Genomic DNA, 18,894 nt, shown 5'->3' on the forward strand with positions numbered 1-18,894 from the left:
GTGTCAAGAAATGTGGAAGATAAGGGTGTTTTATCTTTTTTTTTTTTTGCAATCAGTATAGGGGCCGTAATTAGAAATATAAATAATGAGATAATAAATACTATCTAACATCAGAAATGATCTTCGGGAGCATAGTGGAGAACTCAGTTGAATTGTAGTAGATGTAGCTGATAGGCTTTTGGTTTGTTCGTTTTTTTTTTCTCTGCAATCTTTCTATACATGCTCAAGGCTCGGTATACCACATACATAAAACACACCGCGCCCATCAAGCTTTTCAAACGAGCAAGCAATGGGCCTCTTTTCTCTCGTGGGTTTTGTTCATCCGCCTGTCCCGTATTGGGTGCTTCTTGTTCAAGCCTATCACAAGAATTGTTGCTCTGAAGACCAACAAAGAGATACCCCAACCTGGATTTACCTTTGCAATGGAATCCATCGTGGCAATTGCAGTATTGGTCCGCATTTGGTTCGATGCTTGTCTGTCTTGTTATTATTTTTTTATACTTTTTTTATTTTCAGTTATTGTTACAGATAGAAATGTGACCAGTACATGAGAGGGGTGATGTAGATATGGTAAAAGGGAGAATGTAATAGAGAGAGTGTAGGGAAGGAAGGAAAAAGATTAGGGGGACGCAGGGACAGATGTTCAAGAAAGGGGAGGGAGAAAAATAGATAAGGGATATCTTCGTGGAATGCCCAATTGCTGTGTGGGAGATTAAGTAAATAGCAAACAAGCAAAGAAGAGGAAACAAGAAAGCATTACACAAGCAATCATAGCAAAACACAACACCATACTCTGCATTATCTAGAGCTAGAGAAAGTGTAACAGCATGTAAATACTAGATAAGTATCGATTGTTGTTTGATAGCAGGCCCTAGCGCAGGACAGATGCTCGCCTATGATAGAGATAGCAGTGTCGCAATAGAAAGGATGTAATTTCGGGTACTAGAGAGGCAGGGTGGCGAACGCTGGCGCAGTTGTGCAATGTGCCTGTGTCGGATCAAGCCGGGCCTGCTCTTAGTGTATTGCACCAGAAGAGTTTCATTGTCTCTATCTATTGTATATCATGTCTGACCTAGAGTGGGGGTGGGGGGTCGACACAGCCACAATGCCAAGTCGCCGTCTGGGGTACCAGGTGTGAGGATGTACAGCTAGGTTATAGACGAGGAGAGATGCAAAACTTCACCAGAAGATCCACGCCAGTGCCTCCTAGAACGGAACGGGAGCGACCAGGAGGGCTCCAACTGAGGGGGGAAGGGCCGCGCCCAACTGTCTCCAGTGAGAGCCTAGACAGGATGAGAGTCCACCAGAATGCACCGAGGTATCACTCACAGCAGCATGCAGGAAGACAGCAAGGGGGTCAGTCTAGCATGTGACGGCTCAGCGCGCCGTGAAGCTCGCCCAGCAGCCGCGGAGCAGAAGCCAGGGGGAGTTGCAGTGACGCGCCCGTGAGCTCCGCCGGCCCCCAGCTGTGCCTGAGTGACCGAGCCCCAGGCCGAGAGGCCGGGGGCACCCCACCTCCAAAGGGGGCCCGAGCGAGCCCCAGGCCCCAGGCCCCGACAAGCGGCCGCCAAGGAGTGAGCCGGTGTGTACCCGGACGCCCACCCCCAGACACAAAGAACCACCAGCACACCGACACCTGAGGGAGTCCGCCACCGGCAGGGGAAGTGGTGGTGGGTGGAGATAGGCCTCCAAACCTTGGAGGGCCTGAGGTGTCCCCAGAGAGGTGGCGTCTGATACCCAACCTGACATATAGACACAGACATACAGGCACACACAGACACAAACATCCATTCCCACCCTCATGCTCTCATATGCACTCACTCCACACTCAACCAACGTGGAGACAGACATAAAGAGACGCTGTACACACGATTCACACTCCCCAAGCGTACTCTACAAACCGGGTCTAGTGAGCTTCAGTGGTGTGTTGTGTGGTCGTGGACCATTGGGTCTTGCCCCTGGAGGTGGGTGGGAACTTGCATTCCCTCGAGACCCGAGGGTGCAGTGGATCTATCCTCCTCATGTGTCCTATAGTTCCAATGCGGTGGGGGTGAGGTAGAAGGCAGAACACACGGCGGCTCGAACAAGTAGCCAGCAAAGCGCAGAGGCATCCCGCCATCATTTCGGGCCACGATCCCATTAGTGCAGTCGGCAGAGGGTGCCACCTCTCCAGATCTAGGCCCTCCCGTCTTGTCAAGAACAGGAACAGACCGTTTGGAATGGACAAATTGAGGCCGCAGAGGTAGTAATGGGGGGTGGCGGGACGAATGACCTCCATACACCTCCCTAGCGGCACCAAATCCGCTAGCAGTATTCGGTATATGGTTGTGTTGATAGCATGTAGGTAGTGTCTAAATGGTGGGTCACAAAGTTATAAACTACAGGATGAGGGAGACGCACATGGAGCTTGAGGGGACAGGCTGCCAAGGTGAACGCGGCGTAGTGCGGAGGCCTGTAACGGCAGCACATGATACAGGTGCCTCCACGGCCTGTGATTTGTAGTCCCTCGACACTGTTCGTATATTGCTGTCTAGTTTAACAATTTTGAGGAGAGGTGTGGTTCCGCCACTATATGCTCTCATTTAACGCACGCCAGGGATGTGGATGGGGCATTGTACACGACCCCCTGATTGGTTAGGATTGTTCCTGCGACCTCCGTGATTGTGTCCCTACTCACATTCCCTAAAGGGTATTCCTCTCTCATATGTTCCTGCTGGCTTATCATTCAGAATGTAGGGTGTCTGCAATATCTCTCTGTCTAATTGCTCCGCTATATGGTTGTGGAGTATATAAATTCGACGCGCAGACGTCGCTCATATGTATGTGTAATGAGAGTGTGAATAATGTGAATGTCTAAGTTGTGGGATAAAATTGAGGCAGAGGCAGCCAGAAGGGGACAGAGGGGGGGGTAGCCTCCTCTGCACCCTGGTGACATACCCCTACTCCAAGGCCCTGCATGTGTGGGTGGTTGTGGTGGAGCGGGAAGAGGGAGGCAGCTGGAGATGGGGAGGGAAGGAAGGGAGGGGCAGGTAACCCCTCCCTGGGGCCAGCTCCCCTGCTGACCCCAGTAGGCACTCCCACACTCCGCGACCTGCCAGGGAAGCATTGACTTTTTGACACTCCCCTTTAAAATTAAGCTATTAACCTCCTAAGACCCAAACTCTTTCACGGCATGCATTTTTAATTTCTCTTTGCTATTTGGGCTGATAGTACGGTGGCTGGGAAGTGCAAAGCACAAGAAATTAAAAATCCTGCAACAAATTAAAAAAAGGCAACAAATTAAAAATCACACAAATTAAAAATCCACAACAAATAAAAAACAAAATTAAAAATCCACAACAAATTAAAAAACCGCAACAAATTAAAAAACGCAACAAATTAAAAATCCACAACAAATTAAAAAACCCACAACAAATTAAAAAACCGCAACAATAAGTTCTGATGGATGCAAATATGTGAGCACATATAATAGAATTCACCTCGCGCACAAGAATTAAGAATCCGAAAATCACACAGTTAATCAAACCACGCAACCGAATTAAAAACTGTGCTCCAACAACATTAAAAATAGACCGACACTTAGACCACACTCTTTAAAAATCCCCCGCAACAGAAATTTTAAAATCCAAAGTACAAAGAAGGAGTCCATATCATATTCCTTTTGTAGACCAAGTCTTCTGACTCGCAGCCATAAACCTAAACTTGTGAGTTGTCTTGTAGAATAGGGATTGGCGAGACGTATGTCAAGACAGAGACAATAACGTGCCGCAAGAGAACCTTCACCCTTTTCATCTCAGCAAGACTTCTTGCGTCCGTATTACGCTTTGCATCCATATTTCCGAAGTCTGTACGCAGTGCATCGAACCTTGACAACAAACTCCACTACCTAGAGCCTCGAATCGGAAAATTGTTTTTGCCGTTTTTGTGCATCCTCAGTCTTAAGCACTTCGATCGCCACCTTGTTTGATTGCATTCCTGTCGGATCTGGGTATTTCTAATGGAGCTTTTGCTCGTGGGTACACTCAAGACCTAGGCACCGCATGGTCCGTGAGAACTAGAGTCTGATACGCTATCTTGGCTCTCTATTCAATAGTTTATCCTCTTTGAAGATGTTCCTCTTCTATATGTTAGATATATATATTTCTGGTGTTAAGGTGTGGTTGCGATGGGTGATAGAGATGAGTTAAGGAGTCTTAAAAGTAAAGGGCTCAGAATTACTTTTATCGGCCACAGAGAAGTAGGCACTTTTCGCCTCACGAAGGCGCTAAGTCAATCGATGCACCATGTAAGCGTGCGTGTAAGCATCAGAGCGGAGTCGCTTCTAATCTCAAGGGACCTGGGGCTGACTATCTGTTTGTGTGGGTAGTGCTCGATAATTGTTGGTTGAGGGTACTTAACTAGATCAAATGCAATCATCTTAAAGTGAAGAGGGGATGATGTGACTGCAATAATGATTTGTATCTCGGGAGCCTTGAAAGTATCCTTGACCCAATGCAGTGAGCTGACTCCGATAGACACATGAAGAGTGAAGCAGTTAGCGCAAGATGAACAGAGAAGTGTTCATTTTGTGTGAGAACTCACTATCAGAGTTCCGTCGTTTCGTGACGAATCTTTTCTGTTTTCGCTCATAGTCTCTTCACATGCTCGGGTCATATGTCTTGATGGTTTATTCTTACTGTAGTCGTCCACATACACGAAGACGCTATTAAACGGAGCTCTTTGGCCACTATATTCATGGGTGCATTATTGAGTTCGTAGTGATTTTCATGAAACGCATGTTTAATTGCTGGCTTAGGAATCTATGTCTGGTGACAATATCTTCGCGGATAAATAAATGCCCACGTGGGAAGTATCACCGTAATTCTCTACTATATAGTGTCAATGTAAGATTGGGGCGGGTGGGTTTGGGTATGGCCAAGTGAAATATCTTGGATTAGACACTTGATACGTGTGGGAAACACTGGACAGACGCCGCGCATTTCATGTACTGGCAGTCTAGTGCGTCATTACGTCTCAGGTTCATCCCGATGGATTCTGGAGTTGAACGGGCTCGACCCGGAGGTTTACCGGAAGATAGCTTCAGTCACACTGCGATGGAGTGGGCGAGTCCAATACGATTTGGACTTGCAAGAATAGGTGCATTGAACAATATAGCTGCGTGTGTTGGCACAAAGAGTGGACGAATTATTTTCACAAAGGCTTCCCTGTTTAAGGGCAGAGGTCAGTTAAAATGCATGCTTGTTGTGATGTTTTGGTTCATCACGAATAATCCATGCGAATTGGGAGTCCCTGGTGTCCATATATCGAAAAGGAAGGTAATAATGACACATTTCATTTTGGTGGTGGATTATCTTAGTGGACCGGTGTAGAACAGTATGTTTGAACTATGCTCTACGTGACACAGTCTGATCTCTACTTGATAAGTCCTGCCCAGGGAGCATCCGTGGCTGAAACACAAGTATCAGGGCACGTCCGGATCTTTTAAAAGTAGATAGTGAATGATCTACGTAGTGCCCAAATGAGTTAGTGTAATTGTGTTAAGTAGTTCAGATATTTGTGTTTGTGCCTCTCATGGTGGGCAAAAGGAGCGCGAATATACATGAGAGGAAATTGGAAAGCTCCACTTGGGATTATTGTGTGTTTTCTATATTAGTTATTACTTACACTTATTACAAACTAAATCTCCTCTCTTCTTTCTATTTGCCTCAGTACACTCATGTTAACACTTAAAAAAGCTCAATGATCTCGATATTAAATACTCCATTCTATTAGATGCCCATAGACATTATACAGGCCTACTGGGAACTATCTTTCCTTACGTGTTCCTCTCCATTTTACTGTTGTAGATACTCGGACTCAGAGATATTATTTGATTCCCTTCGGGACATCTATCCTTGGAGGCAGAACAACCCTAACTAACCATACAAAACTTGGTTAGCATGCTTTCCCGGTCGTTAAGATGATACTAAGCGTGTTGCGCGGTCGGGTATGGAACTACAATGAACACGCGTGGAATGGGCGGGTAATAGGTCGTGTTGGGGTTTGTTACAGAAGGGCGGTGTCCGTGTCAGAGTCGTACGTTCGTGAGCTGCTAGGACAAGTAATAGCATAACAAAGATCAGGGATGGTAATCATGCAGCAAGGTGCGGCAGTCTGTGCCGGATCGTAAGACCTATTTGTTGTGTTGGTTATATCGCGACAAGAAAGAATGAGTAATGTGTAATGATCAATGTTCAACCGTGGAATTTTTTCACTAAAGAAGACTCGCGGAGGAGCCAACTGAGACTCAAGGTCTGAAGTACACGGGTTGGCAGGGCGGCGATTTTCGCCGGCGGTGTCATCGATAATAATACGGTGCCCTCATCTCCTTCCGCTCGGGCATCTTATTGCAACATCGCGCCATATTAGGGCGTATTGTCGGTAGGGTGAAGCTATTATGCGGTTGAGAGCATTTCTTTAAAATGGTATTATCTTTTATCAGGAAAATACATCACTTGTTATGGTTTCAAAATAGCGACTCATAGGATACATGGGACACAAATAAGGTACATTTCCTTGCTACTTACGATTATTGATGGATATAACTTTGGCCAAAGTCCCGAGAGGGCATAAGGCCCGGAATACCGCTTACAGCAAGACACTAAGAGGCAGCAAGGGCAGCAGCAACACGAACGGGGTCATAGAATAGGACAACAGGGCAACAACAACAAGGAAGAGTACTTCGGAGATGTGGGAGAGAGGAGTGTATAGAGGAAGAGGAAGAGGCCGAGCGAAGACGGACAGTAGCCGACCTCGACAAAGTCCAAAGCCTGCGATCTATGACTCGTAACGACTCGCGGAGAACACGAGCGAGTGAAGCCGCTGCTAGCAGGTGAGGCCAGTTAGGAATGTCAGGCACGGAGGGACTATAACCGATACGAGGGATATGAAAGAGTTGTCGGAGACTCGACAGCCCGAATGCTCGCAGAGGAGCGCCGCTGCAGTCGGAGGAGCAGGAGAGCGAAAACGACGAGGTAGCGGACCATGGGTTCCCGGGCAGTGTGCGCGGCCTACGCGAGCACGGCCAAGAAATTCGGTTGCAATTATGCCAGGCTGATGGCTCACAAGGCGAGCCAAAAGGCAGAGAAGAAGACGAAGACACAGAAGAAGAAGAAGCAGCAGACAAAGAAGACAAGGAAGACGAAGAAGACGTCAACTGCGGGCGGGGGGTTTCGGAGCTTTGGCGAGAGGACGCCGGCCGTGCTTCAGGTGGCGTTGATGATCTTGGGCGCGATCGCGGGCATGGCGATCTCGGTGAAACTCGCGACACAGATGTAGCCGACGATTATGACGATGATGACAATGAAGAAGAAGACAAAGACTATGAAGACGAAGACTATGAAGAAGAAGAAGACGACGAAGAAAACGATAAAGAGGAGGAAGAAGACGACAACGGCGACGACGACAACGGCGACGACGACAACGGCGACGACGACAATGACCTCGACCTGCGAGGACGATGCCCCACCGAAGAAGCCGTGGCTGCGGCGCGAGACGAGGCCTCCTCGTTCATGGCCTACTTGAAACCCATGGGCCACGTCGAGTTCCGAGCCTACGTTGGGCTGCTTGTGCTCGCCGGCGTGTACAGGTCCCGGGCAGAGGCCTGCGAGAGCCTGTGGGACGCCGAGAGCGGCAGGTCCGTGTTCAGAGCCACGATGCCGACCAGACGAGCCAGGTTAGGCGGCGGCGGCGGCGATAGCTACGACAAACTGGCCCCCATCAAAGCCATGTGGGACGAGTGGTGCGCGAGGTTGCCCGCCATGTACCGCCCGGAACCGGAGGTCACCGTCGACGAGAGACTGGTGCCGTTCAGAGGTACGTGGTGTGTGTGTGTTGTGTGCGGATGAGAGGAGGAAGAGGAGCAGGAACGACGACAACACTAGCTTTCTGCTATTGTCGTTGTCAGGTTCTGCATTTGTGCTTTTACGTGACCTTATCTTTAGGGTTGCCAACCGTCCCTTAAAATACGGAATCGTCCCGTATTTCGAAACAAAAGTACACGTCCCGTATTGAGCTAATAAGGGACGCACTTTGTCCCGTAATACAGTGAGAATCAAAAGTAGTCTATAAATGTTAATGGAATTAACGCTTTGTTTGAAAACATAATTCCCAGCCCCTCTCCTGCTTTGTGACCAATGAGCTGACAGCACACTTATGACAATTCGAGTATGACAATTCAGATTGCTCATCTCATTGGTCGAGGAAAGGTCGCTTACAGAGAAAATACCGGAAGACAACAGATGACCACAACAAGAAGCATGGCCAACAGGGAAACAAACGCCGACACTGCGGTGCAAGTCTCGGATGACAGTACACCTAAAGCTGGGCAGACACTGTGCGATTTTCAAACTGCACGATTGACTCGCAGGGGTTAGAAGTTGGTAGGTCACGATGCAGGGTCTCACACTATACCGCCCGATGCTCTGATGCGACCTGAGAGCTCACACTGTGCGTCCATAAAATGAAGGTTATAACAGAAAATCTGTCGCTCTCTCCTCTCTGTCTTTCACTCACACAGACACACCACCACCATCAACTTTGCTAAATTGCTAATGAAAAACATTGATCAGGCAGCTGTGATTGAGCAGCAATGTAAATCCAACTATTTTCACGGTTGTTGTGGTCGTGATAATTTTGTGATGCCACATCGAAAAGGCTCGGATGAGCTTTCCAAAGTTCTACAAGTTGTGCCTCCATCGCTTGTGTCCAGATCACACGCTGCACAGCCGTGCTGCTCCGTCTTTTTCACCGACGTTTACGTGTTTGCGCGTGCGCAGTGTGAGCGGCTGCGGTGACACCCTCACGAGCGATTGATGATCGGGAGCTGGTCGTGAGGTGTTAATCGCTTCTCGTTACCCCACGTATACTACACGACGCACGATGAAGGCCAAAATCGGTCTGATCACCAAATCGGTCGCACGACTCAGAAATCGTCTCAAAATGGGCCAAAAATCGCACAGTGTGAGCCCAGCATTAGAGCAGCAACGTTTGTTCGCTCAGAGAAAGAAAAATAGGCTGCAAAAGCACAGGGAGGAATGGGAAAAGGAAAACACCTGGCTGGAAAAAGTTAATATGGGCATGTGCAGTGAATATCAGCGCTATGTGGCCAGAAGTGTGATAATATAACTTATTTTGTGTAATAAACAACTGCAAGGATAGATGATTACAACAAATAGATGACTAATACATAAAAGTAATACATAGATGAATAATGATGATGAGTTAAGATGCGTAATCATGGGAACAAGCGGGTTTACAAACAGGAGCAGCTGATTAGCATTAGAAAAGCTGAAATAATACCTCAACTGAAGCCAATTGTACTAAATGCACTAAATGTGCACTGTTACAAGAATATTTTTCTTTCTATTGTTTTCTATTAATTTATATAATTTTAAGTTAAGCAGGACAGAGTTCTTTTAAAGAAAGATTTACTTATATTCTCAAAAGTTAAGCATGACAGGCTTCTGTTTAAGAAAGAGACCTGTTTTACTGTGTTAATGTTGTCATTTTGAGCTAAAAATAAATGGCTAAATGATCATTTGTTTCCCATGTTGGTCATATCACAAAGAATATGCATCTGCTTAAATCAAATTCAAGTCAAATGGTTAAAAAAATAATTTCACACACAAAAAAAGAGCTACCACACTGGGAAGGGTGAAGACAACTGGGTTGCCCGGCCCTGGCCACGAGGTGTCCCTTATTTATTTTTCAGGGAGTTGGCAACCCTACTTATCTTCTACGCTTGCACGTGTATTCTCTGTCAAACTCACGTCTCTCTCCCTCGCCCTCTCGTCTGGTATTGTCGTTGTTTGGTTCTGCGTTTGTGTATGTGGTGCGTGTGTTGCGTGGGGATGAGAGGAGGAAGAGGAGGTGCGCGAGGTTGCCCGCCATGTACCACCCGGGACCGGAGGTCACCGTCGACGAGAGACTGGTGCCATTCAGAGGTACGTGGTGTGTGTGTGTTGTGTGCGGATGAGAGGAGGAAGAGGAGCAGGAACGACGACAACACTAGCTTTCTGCTATTGTCGTTGTCGGGTTCTGCATTTGTGCTTTTACGTGACCTTATCTTCCACGCTTGCTTGTGTGTTCTCTCTCAAACTCACATCTCTCTCCCTCTCTCTCCCACTCTCCCTCGCCCTCTCGTCTGGTATTGTCATTGTTGGATTCTGCGTTTGTGCTTTTATGTGACTTTATCTTCCATGCTTGCAAGTGTGTTCTCTTTCAAACTCATGTCTCTCTCTCCCTCGCCATCAGGAAGGTGTCTGTTCAGACAGTACATGCCCAGCAAACCAGCCAGGTACGGGATCAAGATATGGGTGGCATGTGATGCGTGTTCCAGCTACACGTGGAAGATGCAAGTCTACACCGGCAAGCCAGACAAGCGCGGCCCTCCCGAAAAGCACCTGTCCACTTGAGTGGTCGTGGACCTCACCGAGGGATTGACGCCGGGACACAACGTCACATGCGACAACTTTTTCACCTCGCGCGAGCTTGCCGACAGGCTCCATCGCGAAAGAGGCCACGCCGCGTGCTGGGCACTCTGCGATCAAACAGACCCGAGATCCCCAGAGAGCTGCGCTGCGTCAAGGGCAGGGCCGTGGGCTCCGTCGAATCCGTACTCGGCGGCTCCGCGGGACGAGGAGGAGGAGGACGACGACGAGGAGGATGCAGGGCCGTGGGGGCGCTGGTTCCGTCTGAATACTCGTTCAGTGTAGCTATGTGTGGCTACCTGGGTCTCAGTGGTGGGAACGAAGGTGAAAGGAGGTACGGAGTACGCGGCTCGGAGACACGATCATCCTCTCCTACGTGGCCAAGAAGAACAAGAACGTGCTGCTCCTCACCACCGCTCCTCGCTACCACCACCACCACCACCATCGCTCCTGCCCCGAGCCCCGGCCTAGCCGCTGCATCAGCAAGCAGCAGCAGCAGCAGCAGCAGCAGAAGCAGCAACAGAAGCAGCGCAAAACCGCCCTTGGTGCTGCATTACAACCGCACCAAGGGAGGCGTCGACAACCTGGACAAGGTCGTGAGCACGTACAGCTACAGGAGAAAGACCTGCAGGTGGTCGACGTCGCGGTCTACAACGCGTTCGTGTTTTTGAGGGAAATTCACCCTGACTGGATGGCGGGCAAGCTCAACAAACGACGGCTCTTCCTCGAGCGACTGGGCAAAGCGCTCGAGCTCCCCATGCTCGAAGCCAGGGCGTTAGCGCGAGGAGGAGGAGGAGGAGTTGTTTGCAAAACTTGTGCATATGGTTTTAAAATTGAAAATTTATATTTGCATTTAAAGTTATGAAATATGATTCAATAAACATGTTTGTGGTTGTTACAGTAAAAATATAACTTTTTCTACTCAGATTTTATGTTTTTTGTCTGATTTTAGATCAATTGTGTTAATACAGTATGTCAAAATGAAAACATAACTGTAAATTCAGACACGTGAGGTTGTGCTGAAAAGAATGATACCAAACAAGGCAAAGTAAATAGTTTTTAAAGGTGAAATGTAGAGGAAACATCAAAAGTAGTAAAATGGCCAATTATACCCTGGAACCCAGACAACACGTTCTCACTCCCAAAGCGTAACATTTTACGCTAGGTGACAAATCGTCACCATATTACGTTTTCGGCTACCCACCACGTTCCTAAATGACGACCTCGGAAAAAAGAGGAAATATGAGAACCGTCTGGACTGAATCTACACATGTTTGCTCTTTTTCTTCAAATCGCTTAGAAACACGCTATTTAACATCATTAAAGTCCTGGTTAAGGTCAGGAATAAGGTTATGGTCAGGGCTAGGGATAAGGTTAGGTTTAGGGCTGGAATACAGGGCTGGAACGTCTATTACCGCGGGAGCGTCATTGCACTGGATTCCAGCCATAACCCGCCGCGTACCATAAGAACGCCGAAGGTCTCCTTTCGCGTTCCTCAGGAACGCCGCGGGACGTGACAAAACGTCGACATGTTACGCCTCGGGAGTGAGAACGGGCTGACCCAGAGGGTTAATTTTTTTAAAGTAACGCAATAGTTACTTTTCAAGTAATTAATTACTTTTAGAATCTTGTAACTCAGTTACTAACTCAGTTACTTTTTTGAAGAAGTAACTAGTAACTATAATTAATTACTTTTTCAAAGTAACTTGCCCAACACTGCTTGTAACACTGTGGTACAAAGAACTGAAGAAGTTTCATCTAATATTAAGAGTTAACAGTTGGATGGAAAAGGAGTGGATTTTGACTTTATTTCGATAGCTTGCGACGAAAGCACAGATGCATCTGACAACGCTCAATTACTGATTGTTTTTGGAAGAGTGGACAATAAAATGAACATGAGTGAAGAGCTACTTGACCTTCAGAGCCTTAAGGACCAAAAAAGAGGAACAGATTTATTTGCTGCTGTTTGTTCCGCTGTAGATGACATAAAACTACCATGGAATAAAGTCACTATTATTCTTAATATTAATAATATTATTATTACGGATGGCGCACCTGCCATGGCTGGTGAGAGAAATTGTTTGCTTAATCAGGTGGTGACTTCCAACTTGCATTGGAGTGGTTTGCGCCCAAGTGTGAAAATCAGCACCCCCAAGTCAGAGACCATAGTTCTCAGCCGGAAAAGGTGGAATGCCAACTCCATCTGGGACAAATTACTACCCCAATTGAAGGGATTTAAATGTCTTAGGGTCTTGTTCACGAGTTTGGGGAAAGTGGAGCATGAGATTCACTCATGGATTTGGGAAATGTGCAATGATAAAGGCACTGTACAGTCTGAGCTAAGATTTTAATTTACAGGTCAATTCAGATTACAACTTAGATTTAGATTACAACTATTCAACTGTGGCCACGAACTCTGGTAGTGATCAAATAAGTAAGTTGTTGTCCCTCTCTTTTAAATCAAATATGGACTGGAGTTTTTAATATGATGCTGTTGTACATTCCACGTTAACTTTGCTGTACATGAATAATGTTATGTTATTTTTGTCATTTTTCTTTTGTGACACTTGATATAATAATAATAATGGATTGGATTTATATAGCGCTTTTCAAGGCACCCAAAGCGCTTTACCACTATTCATTCACTCTCACATTCACACACTGGTGGAGGCAGCTACAGTTGTAGCCACAGCTGCCCTGGGGCAGACTGACAGAAGCGAGGCTGCCATATCGCGCCATCGGCCCCTCTGGCCAACACCAGTAGGCGGTAGGGTAAAGTGTCTTGCCCAAGGACACAACGACCAGGACAGAGAGCCCAGGGATCAAACCAGCGACCTTCCGGTTACAGATGCGCTTCCCAACCCCCTGAGCCACAGTCTCCCCACACAGAAACACCTGTTACTCTGACAATTCTTCAGTGAGTTATTACTGATGACTAATTTACTCACAGAGTGTTCCCTGAGTTTGCCTGGATACAAAGCAATCTCAAATGAAAAGTATACTCCGCCTTCTTCCCTGATGGGTGGTGTGCAAGATTAAACAACACAGTAAGTCAATAAAAGGGATTGGCAAACAATAAAACCTAATGACTGATCTCAACAATTCAGAAAGCTGTCATGTGCTCATCTTTGCAAAACAATTTAGTCGTGGTTGTTTTGCTGTGTTCCGTATGTTTTTTCTATTCTATCCACTCCTCAGTTTTCTTTGTCCTGTCAGCTGCAGGGACAGTTTCATCTAAATGAGATGCACAAAACTGGAGATGTGGTTCTGGGTGGACTGTTTCAAGTCCATTTCTTTTCAAGTGTTCCTGATCTGTCTTTTACCTCGCAGCCACAACAGCCTACATGCCATGGGTAACAAGGACAGGGAAAAAGCAGGAAAAAAATAGAATAAAAAAACTTTCAAACTTAGTGCCAGTATAAATATGTCTTTTGTATCTGAAATAACTACACAATGCGTCTTCTTTTTCATTTTTTTCTTAATATATGTCTTTAATTGTTATTCAGTATCCTTAATTGTTTATAATATTTCTACTTTTTTAACTTTTTCAAAAGGCACTCGTTTACTTGTAATTTAAAACCTGTGTTGTATTATATATATTAGTAATTAAAATTTTCTTGTCTTAGTGTGTATGTCCTAGGATTTAAGTCCGCACAGACCATGGCGTTTGCTATTGATGAGATCAACAGAAACTCAAACCTGCTACCAAATGTGACTCTGGGATACACTCTGTATGATAACTGCCTTGAACTTGGAATTGGATTCCGGGGAGCATTGTCATTAGCCAGTGGTCAAGAGGATCAAATTGTAGTAGATGATACATGTGTTGGAAATCCTCCAGTCATAGGGGTTGTGGGTGATCCGTCCTCTACAAATTCTATTGCAATCTCCAACGTCTTAGGCTTGTACAGAGTACCTATGGTAAGTTTTCTGCTTGACCATGTAACAGTTTTCTTGGATTGCGTTGATTTCATTGAAAATGTAAAACCATTTTATGAAATAAAAAATAATGCAGTCATGATGACAAAATTAAGATATCTCTACATGGATAGCTCCCGAATATACAGTCTGTGTCTTTCACAGGTGAGTTATTATGCCACATGTTCCTGCCTGAGTGACCGTCAAAAGTATCCATCCTTCTTTAGAACGATCCCAAGTGATGCTTTCCAGGTGAAAATTTGTCATCAAAATTAAAATGGAAACGCAAAAGTATGTTTCAATATCTGTGTAAAAGAAGAACAAAGAAAGATATGAAAATATTAGAAATAATAATATACTTAGTTTTGAGAATTATGCTCTATTTCATTTCTGTATTGTGTCAAAGAATAAAGCTAAATTGCAATTATATTTTTAAAAAATTCTTCTTTTTAATGCACTTGCATTTTAATCTGTATTCACTTAGGTACGTGCAATGATCCAGATTCTAAAGCATTTTGGCTGGACTTGGGCAGGTCTGCTTGTCACTGATGATGATTATGGGCTTCATGCAGCCAGATCCTTTCAGTCTGAGCTGAGTGTGTCTGGTGAAGGTTGCCTGGCCTACACTGAGGTTTTACCCTGGGACAAAGACACAGATGAACTCCGGAGGATTGTTGATTTGATGAAAACCTCTACAGCTCGAGTTGTCATTGTCTTTGAACATCCTAGTCGCATGATGCACCTTATGGATGAGGTTTCACTTTAAAATACTTTAAATAATTACTAGTTACAGAGGTCTTCATAATTATATTGTGTAAAACACGTATTACGTATCATTGTCAGTACAGAAATGAGTACAAAAATGTAATAATTCAGAATTAATTTTAAAGATCAAAAACTGTTTCAGTAAAGAAGTTGGAGGTTCAATATTACTTCATAGATTTGGTCTAATTTAATTCACAGGTAGTAAGGCAAAATGTGACAGGTCTACAGTGGATAGCCAGCGAGGCCTGGACAGAATCTGCTGTGCTCCAAACACCTCACTTTATGCCATACCTGGGTGGTACACTGGGTATCACCATTCGTCGAGGAGAAATACCAGGGCTCAGGGAATTCCTGTTGCAAATACATCCTGATCTACATCACAACAGTAGCTACGGAAATAGCTTGGTGAGACTTAAACATTTTACTCTGTGTGTCACAACAATTATATATTTTTATAATGTGTAACAAATATTTTTCAAAATATTTCAGGTGAATCAGTTTTGGGAATTTACATTTCAGTGCAGATTTGCTCCAGCTCCAGCAGGCTGGCTGGAAGGTGGAGGTGCACTATGCACTGGACAGGAAGATCTAGGAAATGTGGACAATGAGTACTTGGACATTTCCAACCTGCGGCCTGAGTATAATGTGTACAAAGCTGTTTATGCACTGGCATATTCCCTTGATGACATGCTGCGGTGCAAGCCAGGAAGAGGGCCTTTCAGTGGGAACAGCTGTGCCTCTTTGCAGTCACTGGAGCCTTGGCAGGTGTGTTATCATTGTACACTCCACCTTTGAACGCATTGTTTTTGCATGCTTTCAGAATTTCTGAAAAGGGATTTGCCATACTTGTGAGCAAAAGTAGTTAAGTTATTTAAGTCATGGAGGTCATTAACTTCTATACAGGATTATTAGTAATGTGCCTTGGTTGATTGAGACTTAGATATAAATGACTTTATATATGTAGGTACCATAGATATAATATTATATTTGATTACTGAACTGAAAAATTGCCACTGTTTGCACTGTAAAGTTACTGGAGCCATGGCAGATGTGATATCATTTTACACTCCATCTATGAATAAATCATTCGTTCTATAATTATTTTTGGAGCAAAAAGTAATTTACTTATTATACATTCCTTTTAAACAGCTTGTTTATTACATGGAAAGAGTGAACTTCACCACTCCATTTGGCGATCAAGTGTCATTTGACGAGAATGGTGATATAGTACCAATTTATGATGTTATTAATGCGTTGTGGCTCCCTGATGGAAGCACTAAAATTCAGAAAGTGGGTGAGGTTAAAAGGACAGCTTTAAAAGGTGAAGAACTCATACTTGATGAAGGCAAAATCTTCTGGAACTTTGAATCCAAACAGGTTAGATATGTTTTTATTTGACAAGTACCTTTTATGACATTTACAGTATATAGAATTGTAGCAGGCAATAAATATTTATTTTTTATGTCCAATAGCCACCTCGATCAGTATGCAGTGAGAGTTGTCCTCCTGGTACCCACATGGTGAGAAGGAAGAGAGAGCCTGAATGCTGTTTTGACTGCATCCCTTGTTCTGAGGGAAAGATCACTAACAAGAGCAGTAGGTCTTTGTTTTTCTGTATGACATAATTGATTTAATTTCTGTGAAATATAGGATGCATTTCAACATCAACCCCTCTTTGTCAGACTCCTTGGAGTGCACCAGTTGTCCAGAGGATTTTTGGTCAAACCCACAGCGTGATTACTGTGTTCCTAAGAAGACAGAGTTTCTCTCCTATCATGACCCTTTGGGTATTTGTTTGACAGCAACCTCCTTACTGGGAACATTTATATGTGCTGTTGTTCTGGGGATCTTTATCTACCATCGCACAACACCTATAGTACGTGCCAACAATTCAGAACTTAGTTTCCAGCTATTGTTGTCACTTAAGTTGTGTTTCCTGTGTTCACTTCTGTTCATTGGACGACCCACGAAGTGGACGTGTCAACTCAGGCATGCAGCATTTGGCATCAGCTTTGTGCTGTGTGTCTCATGCATCCTGGTAAAAACCATGGTTGTTCTGGCTGTGTTCAAAGCCTCCAAGCCAGGAGGGGGAACCAGTCTGAAGTGGTTTGGTGCAATGCAGCAGAGAGGAACAGTTCTGTTTCTTACATCTATTCAGGCAGCCATCTGCACTACCTGGCTTGTCTCTTCCTCTCCAACTCCACATAAAAACACCCAATACCACAATGACAAGATAGTGTATGAGTGTGCAGTTGGGTCAACTGTTGGTTTTGCAGTGTTATTGGGCTATATTGGTGTGCTGGCTTTCCTCAGTTTTTTAATTGCATTCCTGGTGAGGAATCTCCCTGATAGTTTTAATGAGGCCAAGCTCATCACATTCAGCATGCTGATCTTCTTAATAAACAAGCTGTTTAAAAGGAATGTATAATAAGTAAATTACTTTTTGCTCCAAAAATAATTATAGAACGAATGATTTATTCATAGATGGAGTGTAAAATGATATCACATCTGCCATGGCTCCAGTAACTTTACAGTGCAAACAGTGGCAATTTTTCAGTTCAGTAATCAAATATAATATTATATCTATGGTACCTACATATATAAAGTCATTTATATCTAAGTCTCAATCAACAAAGGCACATTACTAATAATCCTGTATAGAAGTTAATGACCTCCATGACTTAAATAACTTAACTACTTTTGCTCACAAGTATGGCAAATCCCTTTTCAGAAATTCTGAAAGCATGCAAAAACAATGCGTTCAAAGGTGGAGTGTACAATGATAACACACCTGCCAAGGCTCCAGTGACTGCAAAGAGGCACAGCTGTTCCCACTGAAAGGCCCGCTTCCTGGCTTGCACCGCAGCATGTCATCAAGGGAATATGCCAGTGCATAAACAGCTTTGTACACATTATACTCAGGCCGCAGGTTGGAAATGTCCAAGTACTCATTGTCCACATTTCCTAGATCTTCCTGTCCAGTGCATAGTGCACCTCCACCTTCCAGCCAGCCTGCTGGAGCTGGAGCAAATCTGCACTGAAATGTAAATTCCCAAAACTGATTCACCTGAAATATTTTGAAATTTTTTTATTATACATTATGAAAATATATAATTGTTGTGACACACACAGTAAAACTGTTCAAGTCTCACCATGCTATTTCCGTAGCTACTGTTGTGATGTAGATCAGGATGTATTTGCAACAGAAAATCCCTGAGCCCTGGTATTTCTCCTTGACGAATGGTGATACCAAGTATACCACCCAGGTATGGCATAAAATGAGGTGTTTGGAGCACAACAGATTCTGTCAAGGCCACGCTGGCTATCCACTGTAGACCTGTCACATTTTGCCTTACTACCTGTGAATTAAATTAGACCAAATCTATGAAGTAATATTGAACCTCCAACTTCTTTACTGAAACAGTTTTTGATCTTTAAAATTAATTCTGAATTATTACATTTTTGTACTCATTTCTGTACTGACAATGATACGTAATACGTGTTTTACACAATATAATTATGAAGACCTCTGTAACTACTAATCATTAAAGTGTTTTAAAGTGAAACCTCATCTATAAGGTGTATTATGCGACTAGGATGTTCAAAGACAATGACAACTCGAGCTGTAGAGGTCTTCATCACATCAACAATCCTCCCGAGTTCTTCTGTGTCTTTGTCCCAGGGCAAAACCTCAGTGTAGGCCAGGCAACCTTCACCAGACACACTCAGCTCAGACTGAAAG

At 44.6% G+C, this 18,894-nt stretch overlaps 1 protein-coding gene across 1 annotated transcript; it reads left to right on the forward strand.

The window, feature by feature from the left end:
• Positions 1-13,682: 13,682 nt before the first annotated feature.
• On the forward strand, positions 13,683-17,580 carry LOC121815444 (extracellular calcium-sensing receptor-like). Its single transcript, XM_042226536.1, has 9 exons — positions 13,683-13,822; positions 14,096-14,390; positions 14,553-14,639; positions 14,872-15,141; positions 15,351-15,557; positions 15,642-15,917; positions 16,302-16,529; positions 16,625-16,748; positions 16,835-17,580. The coding sequence occupies exons 1-9, from the start codon at positions 13,713-13,715 to the stop codon at positions 17,578-17,580; spliced, it is 2,343 nt and encodes a 780-aa protein (XP_042082470.1). The 5' UTR covers positions 13,683-13,712.
• Positions 17,581-18,894: the final 1,314 nt, after the last annotated feature.

Source organism: Haplochromis burtoni, unplaced genomic scaffold (genome assembly GCF_018398535.1).
Source record: "Haplochromis burtoni strain Fernald_Lab_line unplaced genomic scaffold, NCSU_Asbu1 Contig_216, whole genome shotgun sequence".
In the NCBI taxonomy this organism is placed as follows: Eukaryota; Metazoa; Chordata; class Actinopteri; order Cichliformes; family Cichlidae; genus Haplochromis; species Haplochromis burtoni.